At 53.5% G+C, this 15,312-nt stretch overlaps 1 protein-coding gene across 1 annotated transcript; it reads left to right on the top strand.

The window, feature by feature from the left end:
• The first annotated feature begins 5,819 nt into the window (after positions 1-5,819).
• LAD1 (ladinin 1) lies at positions 5,820-14,834 on the top strand. The gene is made up of 9 exons (XM_008941882.1): positions 5,820-5,857; positions 8,931-9,071; positions 9,859-10,366; positions 10,790-10,924; positions 11,610-11,659; positions 12,518-12,590; positions 12,977-13,108; positions 13,471-13,560; positions 14,736-14,834. Exons 1-9 carry the CDS (start codon positions 5,820-5,822, stop codon positions 14,832-14,834), a joined length of 1,266 nt encoding a protein of 421 aa, XP_008940130.1.
• The last annotated feature ends 478 nt before the right edge of the window (positions 14,835-15,312 follow it).

Below are 15,312 nucleotides of genomic sequence, written 5' to 3'. Positions count from 1 at the left end.
TCACTCCTTAGCAAACACAGATGCCCAGCCTTTGCTTTTCCATCTGACCCTCCATCCCCTTCAGCATCCCACTCACTGGGGCTGGGTCCATCTCCTGCATGACCGGAGCCTTTTCCACACATTTTTTTCCTTTCCAAGCTTAATTCAGTGGAGCAGCCACAGCCCAGCACGCTGCCAGGAGTCACTGACCACGTGTCCTCACCCTGTGACCCTTGGGACGGGCTCCTGGTAGGTGCAGCTCTGGGAATTGTCTCCATCTTGGCCAGCTCAGGCAACTCTGCTCTCAGAGGTGATTTGGGACCATCTGTGGCGAGATCCCAGGATCCTGCCACAGCCCAGGCTGCCCCACCAATGGAGGCAGAAGGTTTCAGTGGTGGTCTTGTGCCCCCAGGCGTGGTGCCTGAGCGGGAGCGGTGCCGAGGCAGCGTCCTGGGATCTCTGCACACACCCCGTGTTCCCCAGAGGGAGTCACACACTCGGCAGTGATCCTGGCAGAGTGTGCAGGGAGAGGTAATAACTGTTACCTGACCAACTGGTATAGCTGGAAAATGCAAGAGAGGTTTCATGGAAACAAAGGCTTCTTCAGACCTAGAACAGAAAGAGAAAATGGCAAGCTGTGTCTAGGTCGAGAACAGTTGCCCTGAGCTTAGTGCAATTATGCTAATTAAAAAAAAAAAAGTGTGACATCTGTGAGGCAGGGAGGGATGGTAGTAAGATGAAAGGCAATCGGGGTGATGGTGCTGTGGGACCAGGCTCTGGTTGATGCTTGGCAGCCTGCTTGTGCCTGTGCCCAGCTCATCGTCAGATCCTGTGCACCAAGACACCTGAAACTGCTGCAGAGCAAAACCTTGGGGCTTGCCAGCACGTCTCTGCAGCCACAGAGAGAGCCAGCCAGGGTGTCCTCAGCTGGGTCCCAGAGACCACATGCTCTCACTGTAAGCTATAGATGACTTTGCATGGCTGCCTTGTGCTTTAGATTGAGGGGGGGAGAGAAAACCCCAGTCCCAAACCTCTTTGCTCTGCAATTTCCCCTACTTTTTCAAAGCATGGTGCTCCCCAGTTATGATATTCCACTTTCAGCCTTCTTTGGTGGAAACTCACACTGATCACTGAAGGGAGGACACTGATGGATTCCAGTTTTGTCAGAAACATGGAAAAGCCCCTGTCTCTTTACAGGGATTGAACCTCAAGGGGAAAATGCAGATTCATCCATACTCTGAGTACGAGGCTCTTCTGGTTGAATCAGGGGTCTTGGAGCCAAGTCTTCTCCTCCACCTCTGCTCTGAAGCTGTGTCTGTGGCTCTGGGCCAGCTCTTCCCCTGATGAAGGGCAGGGTGAACACAGCTTCCTTTGCACCAGGCCGGCTCTGCACTCTCATTCTTGATTCCCTCCTAAGTGGCAATAACCTCAATTTCTCCTCTCTGAATTAGAAGAGAATCCCTTTTAACTGAAAATTCATCCCAAATGGGGGACTTGCAAGACTCAGGGAGAGAAGCTGATGCTGGAGCAGTTGCTAATTAAATTGTATTTATTTCCAGAAGAACTAAATGAGTCAGTTCTGTCTCCTCAAACTGAGCAGAGCCCTGTCCTTACCCTCCTCCAGGTTACTCCATTGTAGCCAAAAGGCCCCAAAGCAAAGCTCTGGAAGCTTGAAACTGCAGAAATGTCAAGCTAAATTGGACGATAGAAAAGAAAAATTAAAAAATTAAATTATTTTCTATTGGAAAGGTTTTGCTGGAAAAACTGAAGTGAGGGAGATGCAAAGGGCTTGGCCTGGTATGGCCTTTCAAAAGTATCCTTCTTAGCTGGTTGCAAAATGGTCCCTTTCTGTCCTTCTGTGACTTCCTTGCCAGTTGGTTATGCCTAGAGGCATCTGAACTCTGCCCAAATATTTCCCTGAACATTTCTGGACTGGCAAAGGAAGGAAGGGGAGGAGGATTAGTGGTAATGGGCCACCCGAAGGTAGGAAGGGGTAAAGTTTATCCCATGGCCTCTGAAGACCACAGCAGCACCCTGCCCCGTGTAGGGTACAAGTCCTGAGTGGTGAAGGTTGAACATTGCCCCCCATGGCTCCCATGGTGCTGCACCAGCATCAAACCCCACGGCTGCAGCTGCTCAGGAGGAGCATGGGAACCTGAGGGACACTGCAGCATCCATGGGGACCGTGGTGGCATTTCTGAACTGACATTTACCTAAACTATTTATTTTTTAAAAAAAGGTTTTATAAATGAAAAAAAAAAAGCCCTCGACTAGCTTGTGCAAGGCAGTTTGGACAATGGTTTTTTTTTTCACTTCCTACAGAAAAATCTGTGGCTGGCTTTAGTTCAGTTTGTGCCAAACATGCACCAGTCTCAGATGCTTTCTGGCTTTCTCCATACAGCAGAAGTACCTCTGCACTATCAGTTTCCAGAGGTTCACATGCATCCCAAAAGCTGGAGGAATTGTAGGGGAAGGGCAGCACTGGACCATCCCGGTGCCTGCAGAGCACCTGCAGGGCTGGGGGAGAACTCTGTGAGAGGTGGGGAACAGAAGTTTTTACAGCATTTCCTGATGAGACCTTCGTGAGCTGTCGCACCGCTGCAGGGATGGGATGGCAGCTGAGCATGGGGGGAAAGCCCCTTTCCCCCAGCCGAGGGGGGAGCCTGGGCAGATGCTGCTGACTCTGCTCCACCGTGGGCAGTGGGACAGGCTCCTGGGGAGCCAAGGGAGGAGCTGAGCCATGGACAGAGCAGGGGGACTGGCATGGGCAAAAAGGGTGGAGGTGGAGGGTTCACTGCTGGGCGTTTGGGTGAGGTTGAGGAATGCCCTAATTACAGCACTGTTGTGGAAACTGGAAGTTCTCCACTGCCCTGTAGCCAAAGAAACAGGCTCTGCATCGGGATGAGACACAGGACACTGTTCCCAAGGGAAAAAAAAATCCCTCTCCTGATACTGGTCTAGCTCCTGAGCGGGTATAAACGGGTGTCTTCTGCTCATCTGCATCAGATGAAGATCTGGCCTCCCTGAGATCCTCAGGCAGGTGGAGGTCTGCCAGCAGAACCCTTCTGCAAAGCAGCTGGAAAGTCACCCCTGGGCAAAGCAGGTCCTTGAAGACAAGTGTGGTTTTGCACTAGAGCCTCGTCTGCACGCAGTGGAGACCTGTGGCACAGCTCCCTCAGCCAAGAGCACGCAGCTTTCCTCTCCTGGCTGTGCACCTGGGAGAACAGATATGATGACCTTGTGTGTAGACCAGATGTGGATAAATGTTAGGCTGGTTCCCCTGAGTGTCCCTTCCCTGCATGGAATCATGCCTCTGCCTAATTTCATCTCCTCCAGCTTTGCAGACCTTCAGCTTGGTCTGGGTTACGATTATGAGCTCAGGGCAGCTAAAATAGCTTTTGTGAAGCAGAATCTGGCCTCACAAAGTGACTGGCATTTACTGAAGGCATCAATGAACTTGTGGACAAGGGCAACCTGGTAGATAAGACTTTTCCTGGATTTAGAGAAGTCTTTTAGGTCAGCCACAGCTGAGAGGCAAAGTGCAAGCAGAGGTAAATAATCAAGTAGCAGATAGGAAATGATGGTGAGATAACAAACTGCTGATAATCCTTGTGTATTTGGCATAGCAGAGATGAAGACTGATGTTGGAGGTGTTCAGAAGGATCTTGCAGGGCTTTGGGGATAGAATGGCAAGGGATGTTTGGAAGAGTGTAAAGTGACACATAAAGGGAAAAATCCAACATGACTTCATACATAAGGTGGTGGGCTCTGGGCTGGCCACTACCTACTTGGGAGTGATAGCTTGGGATTATGGTGATCATGAAAAAAAGCAAGAAACATCAGGGAAAACATGAGCCAAATACTCCATGGCAGCAAAAATCTCGAACCATGAGAGATCAATGTTTTGTGTTGCCAAACAGCTCAGCAGAACCTCCCTCAAATTAAAGGAGAGGAGGAGCTTTTCCAGCAGTGGGGAAGAGACCTGGCAAACTCCTTGCTGCAGGATGGTTTTTTTTTTTTTTTTAATATTGTGTTTTCCTGCTTTTGAAGGAATCTGGGCAGGAGAAACGTGCCTGGGAGGAGAAACCCACTGAAGGGGTCTCAAAAACAGGGAACCACGTTCAGCTCAAAATGTCTCTGAGCTGAACATAAAGACTGGGGGACTGTCAGGCATGAGTGTCATCAAGGCTCATCTTCTGCCTAATCCCCAGTTGCTAAATACTTGTCTAGAATTTTTTTTAACCTAACAGTAAGAGAAATCATGATCTGTGAGGTTGGATATTCCTTTGCTGTGTAGATCCTAGCTGGGGGTGTTCCTCTACCAGGTTTGATCTAATCCTTGTTAAAACCCTGTTAAGTCCTAACGTTTCAGTGATATCCTTTGGCAATGAGTTTTGCAAGTGAAGTTCTCACTGTGCATTAATCAGAAAGTTTTATTGCTCTATATTAGCTTGCTGATGCTAGATTACTATATATAGTTTCTCAGTAATTAGCAGGATGCTTACAAGGTTATTTAAGTAAATTTTTCCTTATTCCACTACTTGCTGAACATTCTATATGTATGAAAACACTTGAAAGGCAAGTTGTCACTAAAAGAAGAAAGAAAAACAGAGCACGAGCCCTGCTCAGAGGGGACGGCTCATTTGAGAGGGCGATCTTGTAGAAATGGGGTTTTAATCAGGAACCTTTGATTAAAATAGTTCCTTTGGTTGCTCAGGTCCCAGCCACACCCCTGCGGGCTGGAGGCATGCGTGGCAAGCCCAGCCTCATAACCAGTCCCTAGTACTGGTGTAGGCATGGATCTCACTGCAGTCAACCACCAAATGGGTGCTCAGGGGGTGCTGGATGAGTTTTTTTGGAGGCACGCCGTGTGCCAGCTGCCCAGCTGCCCCAGCAGTGGGAGTGGGGAGGTCCTGGTCACACTGTGAGCTGGGGCTGGGCCCAGGTAAAAATCAGGCTTGGACCTGGTCTGCTGTGTCTGGCTGCCCCTGTCCCTCCAATATGACATTTCCCCCCTGGCCTTCACATCTGCCTTTTGGAGGAGAGTGTTGCCCTGTGTGAATGTGGGGGCCTGGGTCTCAGGACCAGCCCGGGGGGTACGACAGGTTTGATGGACTGGGTCCAGGCACAGGATGAGCCTGGTGTACAGGTCACCTCTGGCACAGGACTTAGCACCTGCAAATTGGACACCCTTGTGCTTTGAGACTTTGTGAGGTCTCTCTCCTGCAGCAAAGCTCATAACGAGGGGGAGGCTGTGATGGATCAGTCCAAGATGTCCAGAAAAGGCTGAGAGGGACACCCTCCCATCCTCTTTAGAAAGCCTGGACTGCACCCAGGCAGAGGTGTTTTAATGACTGTTTTGGATCCCTGCGAGCCAGCCTCCTCCCACTCTGCCCAAGGTAATTCACCTCCTCCACTGGTGTTGGAGGAGTTGTTGACTGGTGGAGAGCGGCTGGTAAAACAGGTTCTCTGCAGGGAGTTGTCTCCGAAACCCTGAGAGACCTGGATGGATCGAGCCCCGAGCGTGGGTCTCTGCTCCAGCCCTGGCCCAGCAGGCAGTGGAGAGAGATTTGCTTTTGTGTGGCACTCCTGGGCAGGGCATCTTTTGCACGGCGCTGCTAGTAGACAAATTACAGCCTTGCCTCTGTGAAGGTAGATAAGAAACCATGTGATTCAGCGTGGTGGTAAACGGGTTGCAGGCAGGGTAAAGGTGCACAGGGAAATAACCTTGCAGGGAGTTCCTGCCTCCTCGGGGAGCGGAGCCTGCAGGCAGCGCAGATCCCTGTGGTCCAACAGCACCTTGGCCTTCATGCCTGCAGAAGTTTTGGGGGCTCTTTTTAATGTCTTTCAGCAGAAGGAACTGGTCCGATCTCTCCAGGTAGGTGTTGTGGTTTAATGCTTAACCCTTTTCCACAGGCAGGAGAGAGGGGGTGAGGGTGGGCTGCTGGCACGGGGACCCTTGGCCAGGGGCTGTTGGGGAGGATGGGGAGAGGGGGCAGCTGCTGTAGGGGTGTTGCTTGCGGAGGTGGTGCCAGTCCCTTTGAGAGCTCAGCACTGCCGGGGCTTCTTGTGGGTGGGGAAGATCAGAGGCATTTTTCTTCCTGCTGCCTGGAGAAGCTGAGCGCTGGCTCTGGAAACGCATCCTTGCTCCATGGTGGATATATTTGTCAACTGGTTTGCCTTTCTTTGGGGTGCAGTCCAGCTGGGCTGTGCCTTCAGGCTTGCTCTGGAGCCGGCTGTGGGGTTTGTCACTTGTCCCGAGCAGCCCCTGGGTGCGTGTTCCAGCTCTGCTGGGTGGAGGTTGGAGCCTCTGCTCACCCAGCACTGACCGAGCCCTGATTCACCAGCAGCCGTCGAAGCTCCCGGCAGCCCTAAGGTGCTGGCCACTCCACGTGGCCTTCCCTAAAACATGGTTTTGACTCCAGTGGGGGCTGGGGCAGGAGAGGCTCCTGAGCACCATGGGGTGAGTCAGGGGCTCACACAAGACCTGGGTGGTGTGGGCATGGCTCCCGACCTCCCGCAGACCCCGGGCAGGCCCCCCTGAGCTCAGCTGTGCAGGCAAGGTGATGTGACTCAAACGCAGCCACACTCCCCCTCAACACAGAGCAGAACTCCAGTGTAAGTGGGTGTGATGGCTCCAGGACTCAGCTGCAAATCCCAGTGCTTTGGGTAAGACAGCCACCATGCCCAGAAATGGGGTTGAGAGCCCGTTGCTGGGAGGCTGCCAGCTCATGCCCTGCCTCCGTCACGGACGGGACAGATCCAGAGGATGTCTCAGCCCCATCCAGATCCACTTGCTCTGAGCCATGGGCCTGCCCAAGCTCAGGCCCAGTGGGGTCCTGCATCCAGGTTGTTTCACAACCCATGGAGGCAGTTCTTCCTCTCTCGTTAGATGAGACAGCGTTCACTGAAACAGCATAAATGTCAGATATCTCAGCACTAATGATTAACAGGGCAGGAGAGGACAAGGCAGAGGGAGACTCGCCCATGATTTTTCTTAATCTCTTTGAGGTTAAAAAAGGTAAGATAGTGAAAAAAAATTTCTCTTTGAGAAGAGGAGGAAAAGATTGGCAAAGCAAATCCATAGCTTAGTGGGTGGATTTCTTAATTACAAATAACAAGAAACTGCATGTTGGTAATGCTGGGCTACGTGCTGCCTCTGAAACAGCCAAGAAAACTCAAGGCAGGAAAATCTCATTTTCATTTTGAAGGAGCCTGTGCATGCACGAGCAAAGAAGTAGCTGATTCATACGTGGGTTTAAACTGACATGAGTGCTCCACGCTGTCACTGCTTGAGAGACAAGAGCACTGGGCAGTGCCACCCTTGCAGGGTGGGAACGCGAGTGTGCAGCCACTGCTGCATGGGGAGATTGCCCTGGGCAGGGAAATGAAGTCCTGCTGCCTGCTATGCACAAATATCCACAGGGTGAGGGCCAGGGAGGCGAGTACAGCTGCAAGGAGTGGAACTGGGAGGGGACCCCAATGGGGGATTGCTCACTGGAGATGCTCACAGGCTCCCTCGGCAGGTCTGAGCCTTCCCCAGCCCCCTCTCCCTGAGCATGGCACCAGGCGTGACCTGGAGCAGCATGGCAGGGGGTCCAGCTGTGCCCGGGGTGCGGAGGCTGCTCGGGGAGCTGAGGGCGGTGGGGAAGGAGGTGATGGAGGGGAAGGGCAGCACACCCCTAGCTGTCCTGTCCCCAGAGAGGTGCTGAGCTCTGCTGTGCCCCTCTTTGCTCTCCGTTCCGCTCTGCTGACCCTTTCGCATGCCCCCGCCTCCCTGCACCAGGAAGAACAGAAGCTGCAAATAGTCGTGGGGGGTAATGTGGTTTAATTTATGACCCAGCTCTCATTACACAGTAACTCGTAAAGCAGGCAGCAGTCACCGTGGCCGTGCCGGTGATCCCGCAGGCCCGGGCCTGCTCTGACTTCCATGGTCTTGAAAGTCAACTCAGAGTAAGCCCTGAGCCCGGATGGGTCTGGGGTGCCAGCTCCAGAGCTGGGACACTGTGGTTAGGTGGCTCCTGTGCAGGCAGGACTCTGTCCCACTGGGCTGTTGGGGGTGCTGGGAGCTCTGCTGGGACCCCTGCACGTGTTTGCAGCTGACTGAGGACTGGTGCTGTAGGTAGATGAGCACTGCTGTGAAAAGCTTCAGCCAGCCAATAAAAATATTTTCCGACACAGGTCACGCACTGGCAGCGAGGGTGGGCCAGCTCTGCACAGAGAAAGGGAGGGAAAGCTGTTGTTTTCCAAACAATGTTTTTATTCAGGGTGGCATTTTATTAAAAAATAAAATTTTATTAAAAAAAAATAAATTGTACATTTGGCTTGTGCAAAATCAAATCTTTAAAGAGTATTACAAACCTTTTAGGTACAGGCTGTGATTATAAACAATTCCCTATCCTAACCACATGCAGGGAGTAAGAGGAGCTCCTGCCATCCCTGTTTCCAGGGCAGAGCTTGTCAGGAGTTGCCTTTAGCCTCTGATGTTTTTGCATTTGAGGCTTTTTGCTCAATGAAAATTAAAATGCCATTGCCACAACTTGCACTGGGGCTAAAATCTTCTGCCACTAGTGGTTACCCTTCCAGCTTACGTGGTTGAGATCTATGTGGTGGCTCTAGAGTCCTGGTCTTGCTGAGTTACAGGTGAAATACCCTTGCCTGGGAAGGTTTGCTTAATGTGAGGATTCCTTTTAAATGAGCGTTCCCTCCAACAGAAGAAATTAGGAGTTGTAAAGTCAAGCATTTGTGTTGGGAAATTCCTACGTCAGCTGGGTGAAGCAAGAGCACTTTGTGACACCCAGCTCGCGTGGGCATCCCTCTCCTCCAGCCCCGTGCAACTGCTGGGGAAGGCAACCTCTGTCAGCCCCTTGGGCCTTGCCCAGGGGTGTTTCAGTCTCCTTTCCTGTCTGACATCAGGGCCTCACCATGTCCTTACGTGTCATCCCAAACAGCCTGGCCAGGCAGAGGACCCTTGAGGATGAAGAAGAACAGCAAAGAGAGCGCCGGCGAAGGCATCGGAACCTGCTGTCCTCCACATCCATGGATGAAGAACCTCCTAGCTCTGTGAAAGACACCAGTCCAGCCCCCAGAAGGTATGTAGAGTCCTGCTGGCATCAGTCTTACACGTGATTCTCATGGCTCACAGCTTGCTGCCTTGTTTCCCTCAGCTCTAAGCCAAAGCTGCCCCCATTGGTGGGAGTCTCTTTTGGATGGGGGTGGGCTGAGCTGTGGAGCAAGGCCCCAGTGGGCCTTTGGGCAGGAGGATGGACTTCACAGGAGGAGTGCAAGGAGAGGGTACATGTCTGGTGGGCTCGGTCATGTGCCACAGTATGTCCCATGGCACAGGGAGGTGGTGTGCCATGGTGAGGGCTGGTGCTGAGGCTGAGCTCAGGTGGGTGAGCCATGTCCTAGAGGGATCGGGGATCTTAAGCAGGTAAGAGCAGACACACACCCATCTGTGCAGGGGCAAGTGGGCAGAGCATGCAGAGCCTGGCTGGCTGTCCTCCTCCTCCTCTGAACCTTGCACTGATGTAGTATGATCTGTGCTGAAGTGAGGAGGTGACCCAAGGCCTTTCCAGTGGCACTCCCAAGGTCCCTTGCTACAGGGAGCTGGGGTTTGGAGGTGCCTTGGAAGCAGTCCACCCTTACACAACCTGACCCACTCTCTAAACTGATCCTGGAAAAGTCCAGTATTTAGATGGGTTTTGTCCACAGCGAGACTCGTGCTCTAGAGGTGTTTCCCTCTGGCTCTAGGATGTTAGTGGGATTTTTATGCTCCCCCAGAGCCTTTCACCTGGGTTAACCTCACCTGCAGCATAAAAGCCATCCCTCTGGCCTCAGGGTGCTGAGATTTGATGGTCATTTTGTCTCTGTGTCTAGACCTCAGTCCCTGGTGAAGCCGGTGTCTCTGGAGGATGGGAAAGAGCGTAAGGTCTCGGAGGTGCTGAAGACACAAGAAGAGAGATGGAGGAGGTCCCCGATGGCCGTGTCTGAAAAGCTGAGGCAAGAGAAGGAGCAGCAGGAGCCAGGGGTGGGAGCAAGCCATGCAGAGGCAGGGACACAGCCACATGTGGGGCAGGAAATTGTCCAGTCTGGAGAGCAGGGTCAGGATGTGACCAAGAGCAGAGGGGACCCACCACAAGACCAGCTTCTGGACCCAGCTTTGGAGAGGAAGGTGGTGGTGAGAGGTCGGCTGCGGGACAAAGAGGGACAAGGTACAGGGATGCCTCAGGGGGAGCAGAGGAAGGAGGTGGGAGAGGCACAGCAGCGGACGTCGCCAGAGGTGGGGGGCTGCCGCCTCCGCGAGGTGAAGATCTTGACCAGGCAGGGAAGTCGCAGCATGGAGGAGAAGACGGCCTCAGTGGTGACCTCATCTCTGGACCACCAGGTGAGCGGGAATGAGCAAGGCGCCAGCCCTTGGTGTGCAAGGTCCTGGGTGCTGGGAGAGCAACAGAGAGAGGGAGAGCCCCAAAGTATCAGGAGGGAAATGGGACCCATGGGTTTTTGGAGAAGGTTTTTCTGAGACCTGCAAACCATGAGGTGGTGGACAGGGTCCCATCACCTTCTTTCCTCCCTTCCATGTACTGTTCTGATCACCTTTTCTTGTAAGCCTCTACTGATTGCCATCACAGTTTCACTGAAGAGGTGTCTGGGGCTTTGTGTATCTGAGACAGACAAGACAAGGTTTGGAGGACTTCAGTCTCAAAGTCTGGCCTATGAATTCTTTCTTATCCTGGCTCCTCTGCTCCCTGCACCTCAGTCTTCCCTGAAGCCTGTGCAGAGATACATCAGATGTTTGCTTTTTCCTCAGCAACCATCAAGGAATCCCTCAAAGGCAGTAATACATCTGTCTCCCACCCAAGATGAACCTGCAGAAAAGTCAAATCCTTCTCCAACTCATGTCACCTCCATCAGACGAACCAGCCCAAGAACTGTGTCCTTTCGGGTAAGAGCTAAACCAAGTGGGAGAACCCTTTAGGACTGGAGGATGGGGGGAAGGAAGGGTAGCTTTGATCTCTGGGTTACGTTGGCGCAGCCTGTTGCTAAAAGTGCTTTCAAAATTCACCCTTGAGTTGATCATTACAGTTCTGCTCCAGCCTTTCCTCCATTTTTGTTCTCTGTGTCTGATCGAAGGCCTGTAACGGGCAGGCCCATGTTCCTACACCTTGTGCTGGCATGGGAACCTGTGGGAAGCTAGGAGAAAAGAGGGAGCTCATTGTCCTCAGATTTTCCAAAGAGTCACAGGAATGACTAGTCTTGTCTGAGAGCACAGGATAAAAAGAAAACCCACCCGTCTTCTTGTCCCTCGTTACATCCCTAAGGATATCTTAAATTCTGGGTCCCAACCTCCCCCCAAGATACTTGGAAGAAGGTGGCTGGAGAGGCTGGGAAAACCAAGAGCTGTTGAGATCGACCCTGCTGTGAATCAGGGCTGACTCGCCAGGCTTGACTGACTTTCATGGTGCTTTGTTTGGAATAAAACTGTTAGCACTACAAAGTGTCTTTATTCTGGGGAGCTTTGAGATAAGCTCTGTTGTGGGTGAAGATGGTGCTTGTTTGAAAATGGGGGAGACAAGATCTGAGATGATACTGAGGGTGGCTTCAGTATCTCCTCTCCTTGTGTCTTCCAGATGATCTCAAGAAAAGAGAAAGAAGAAAGCCAAAGCCCTCTCACAAGAAGGTCAGCACCTCTCTTCATGTTACTTTGGTCTTCCTGGGCAAGAATAGCCATCCTTTGTCTTCCAAGGGAGGAGGAGGAGGTGGTGGGACCTGGTACCAGCTAGTGAGTGCCCTGGCACTGGTCTGATGAACATTGGTCCCCTGGGGTGCCCGGCAGCGATGCTTAGCAGAGGACAGGACAATGTCCAATGTACAGTTTGCAGCTGTACAGGACCCCCCAGGCAGCCATGGCTGTCTCTTGCCTGGTGTAGTTTCTCATTGGTGCCTGGGTCTGCACAGGAGTGGTTAAGTGTTGAGCAGTGCTGCACAGCAACAAGGTCCTATCCTTGGAGATATCAAACCCCACTATATGGGTCCATGAGCAACCTGATCTGGCTCTGGTGGCCAGATGAAGTGATCCTCCACATGTCCATGGCAAGGTGGGGACAGGTGGCTCAAAAACTCTTGAAGAACCAAGGGCTCAGGTCTGAGTGCCAGGAATCAACAGGATGTCCTCTCCCAGCTCTGAATGCAGGGTGAGGGAGTGGGGACTTACAGGCACCTGGTCTTGCACCTATGCATGCTATAGACAAACCCATACTGATATTGGGGAAGATGCATTCCAGAGGTGGCAGTGGTGAAGACAGGGTAAACTGAGGGCCTTGGAGTTAATTTTCGGTGTATAGTGTGGCCCTAACGAGATGGTGAGACCCAGAGGTCTCGGTCGCCAGCAGGGGATAAGCTGCCTTGGTTCACTTGGATGCAGGAGTGCCTGGGTCAGACAAGGGCTCCTGCCAAGGGGAGTCCCTCAGGTCCGTGGGGTGAGTTCCAGGAGATCCCAAGGGAGCCGTGGTCAACTCTCTCCCCTTTTCTTCACCAGCGCGAGTCTGAGGATCCCGGGCAGCAGCACCACCATTGGGGAGAAGCTGGAAAAGTACACGTCAGCCGTGCAGGTACCAAAGGCCCTGGCACAGCCAGGCTGGCATGGGAACCGTGCGTGGGGAGAGGGAGAGGGGTGGCCTGGAGCTGAGCAAGGAGGAGAGAGAGGGACTGAGCTGCACCAAACAAACAGTGCTAATGGAGTTGAAGGAGATGGACACAGGCAGAAAAAGGGATCAGCCTCAGGGCTTTGGGAGCAGGAAGGAGATATCCCTTGGGAGGTGTCATGGGGGTGCTGCATGGCCCTGCTGGGGGAGGCAGTGGGGCAGTGCCCTGAGAAGGTGATGGTGAGGGAGGGAGCAGACCCCAACACGCTCAGGATGTGAGTTGGAAGCAGGACTTTGCTTTTCACCCCTTGGAGTGCAGCGTGGGCCCTGCTGACACCCCTCTCTCCTCCCAGCGCTCGGAGGCGGTGAAATCGTCCCCAGCTGTTCAGAAGAGCCTCGTGCTGTCCTCGGAGGGGGTGGCCAGCAAACGCCACTTCTTCGAGGCAAGCACTCCCAGCAAGCCTGAGCCGCTCGCCGTCAGGAAGGTAAGGAGCAAGGACCTTCCACCAGGGTCCTGTGCCAGGGCAGGCACCAGCTTTTTGGACGAACCTTCCCCTGTCTGGACACGGGGTGGAGCCCGGCAGGCTGCTGCCCGGGGGCACTGGGTAGGAGTTCAGTGCCTGCTGAGTGGTGCTCAGGCACCGGCTGCTCCAAAGCTGGGCTCTGGCGGTGTCTGTGTTCGTGCTGATGTGCTGGTATTGGAGGAGCTGGGATGGAGCCAAGGTGTAGGCTGGTCTCTACGTGTTGCAGGGTTGCTCAGTCTCCCCGTGCCCTGGGGACTGTCCTGTGTTATGTTTGTGCAGTGGGAGGGCTGGTGCTGTAACCCTGGTGTCCCTCTGTGCCACAGGACAACCTGAAGATCCCGGGATCGGTGACGTCCCGCATTAATCTGTGGATCAGCCGAAGTCAGGAGCCTGCCCAGGAGGAAAGGAGCAAGGTATTGGCTTGTGCCAGCACCTCGGACTAGAGCCCTGAGACCAGGCAGCCTGGTGGGATGCACCCTTGAATCTGGTGTGGTGAGCTTTGGAGGGCTGATGAGCCCTTGGCTGAACCCATTAAAGGGTTTGAGAGGAGCTTCACCAGGTTTGGAGGTTTGGGTGCTGCAGGCCCCTCATGGAGAGCTGTCAGGGCTCTTGCAGGGCTCAGGGATGTTGCTGTGCTGTGATCTTGATCCCAAAGTGCACAAGGCAGCTGCTCCCAGCCCTTGGTGGGGTGAGGAGAGAGGAGGCACAAGCTGCGTCTGTGTCCCAGGGGACACGCAGGGAATCTGACCCTGCCCAGTGAGAGATCACCCCAGCCACAGTCCCACCTCTGCCAGTGTCTGGAGGACGAGGTCTAACCTGGAGGCCACTGGGAGATGAGCCATATGCTCAGTTGTTTGACACTGGTCTCTGCAGGATTTGGAGAACCGTGTGTACACCAAGATGTCCTGCTGCATGTGGGGTCTGGAGCGATCTGCAACCCCTGAGTGTACCCCAGCCCCCAAAAGCAGGGTGTCTTGTAGCTGTGTGGCCAAAGTGCCCAGCTAAGGTGCCTTGGGGCTCAGCACTTTGCCACTGCAGCTGCTCCAGGGTGTGGATGTGAGGGCGATGGGCAGGAAACCCTTTGGCCTCAGAGCAGCTCTCTGCACTAGGAGAGGAGAGGTTCAGCGTGTCCCGGGCACGTATCACAGTTCTCAGCAAGAAGGGATTTTGCCACTGCTCACAGCTGAGTCTCCTGCAGCCACCTGGGTACAGGCCCAGGAGGGGCAGCTCCAGCCCAGCCCTGCAGCCCAGGCAGGCAAGCCCAGGCACCCCCAGCTCCGAGCTGCGGAGATCAGCACTGCCCAGACGTGTCTGGAAGCTGTGCTGGCTGGGACTGCCAGGGAAGGGTTTGCTCCTGGGGCCCCTCCTGGGTAAAGCTTGCAGCTTCTTTACTGGGTTTTCCTATCATGCCTGCTGCCATCCAACTCTGTGAGCTGGAGCTGCATTTGGTTTTGAGGGTCTGCCAGATGCAGGATCTCAGAGCTGATTGGTTTTACCTGGAGCACAGGCACTTTGAGGTTTGGGGCAACACCGTACATGATTTATGGGAAAAACCTTCTTGTGCCCCTTACAACTCTCCTGTTTTCAGGACACCAAGAAAATAAACAGCCTGCCAAAGCGTGATGTCTGGGTGAAGCAGCCTGGAGACACCCCTGGAGACACCAAGGTAGACATGGAACTGCTTTGAAAACTGGTGTATCTTCTGATCTGGGACCTGCCCACCAGTGCATTGCCCACAGGGCAGGTGTGGGAGAACTAGACTGTGGTGGGGAGGGGGACATCCAGGAGCCCTTTCCTTGGGGGAGTCAGCAGGAGGGGGCAACTGGAGGCAGCTGTGAAGATGAGAAGGGGTCTGGTCTGGGAGAGGAATGGAAGGGAAGTGGTTCATGGTGGGATCTAGGATTAACAGCCTACCCCTTCCACTGCTGGGGACAAGTATAGTCCTGGGTAAAGCAGCTGCCTTTGGGGTTTGCAGCCTTAGGCCTGGCCTCACTGTTTCTCAATTTCCTTTCCAGTTGTAATAAATCAGTTATATTAATATCAGATGATCTTGGAAAAACTGTTTTGCTCTGAAGATCAAAGCTCAGCCCTACCCAACCACCCAGAAGCCCACTGCCACGAGAGTCTCCTGTGCCATGTGTAGGTGCACCCCAGGTGGTTGGGGT

This window comes from Merops nubicus, unplaced genomic scaffold (assembly GCF_000691845.1).
Source record: "Merops nubicus isolate BGI_N331 unplaced genomic scaffold, ASM69184v1 scaffold24886, whole genome shotgun sequence".
NCBI classification, from domain to species: Eukaryota; Metazoa; Chordata; class Aves; order Coraciiformes; family Meropidae; genus Merops; species Merops nubicus.
This window is presented reverse-complemented; position numbering and strand designations above follow the sequence as displayed.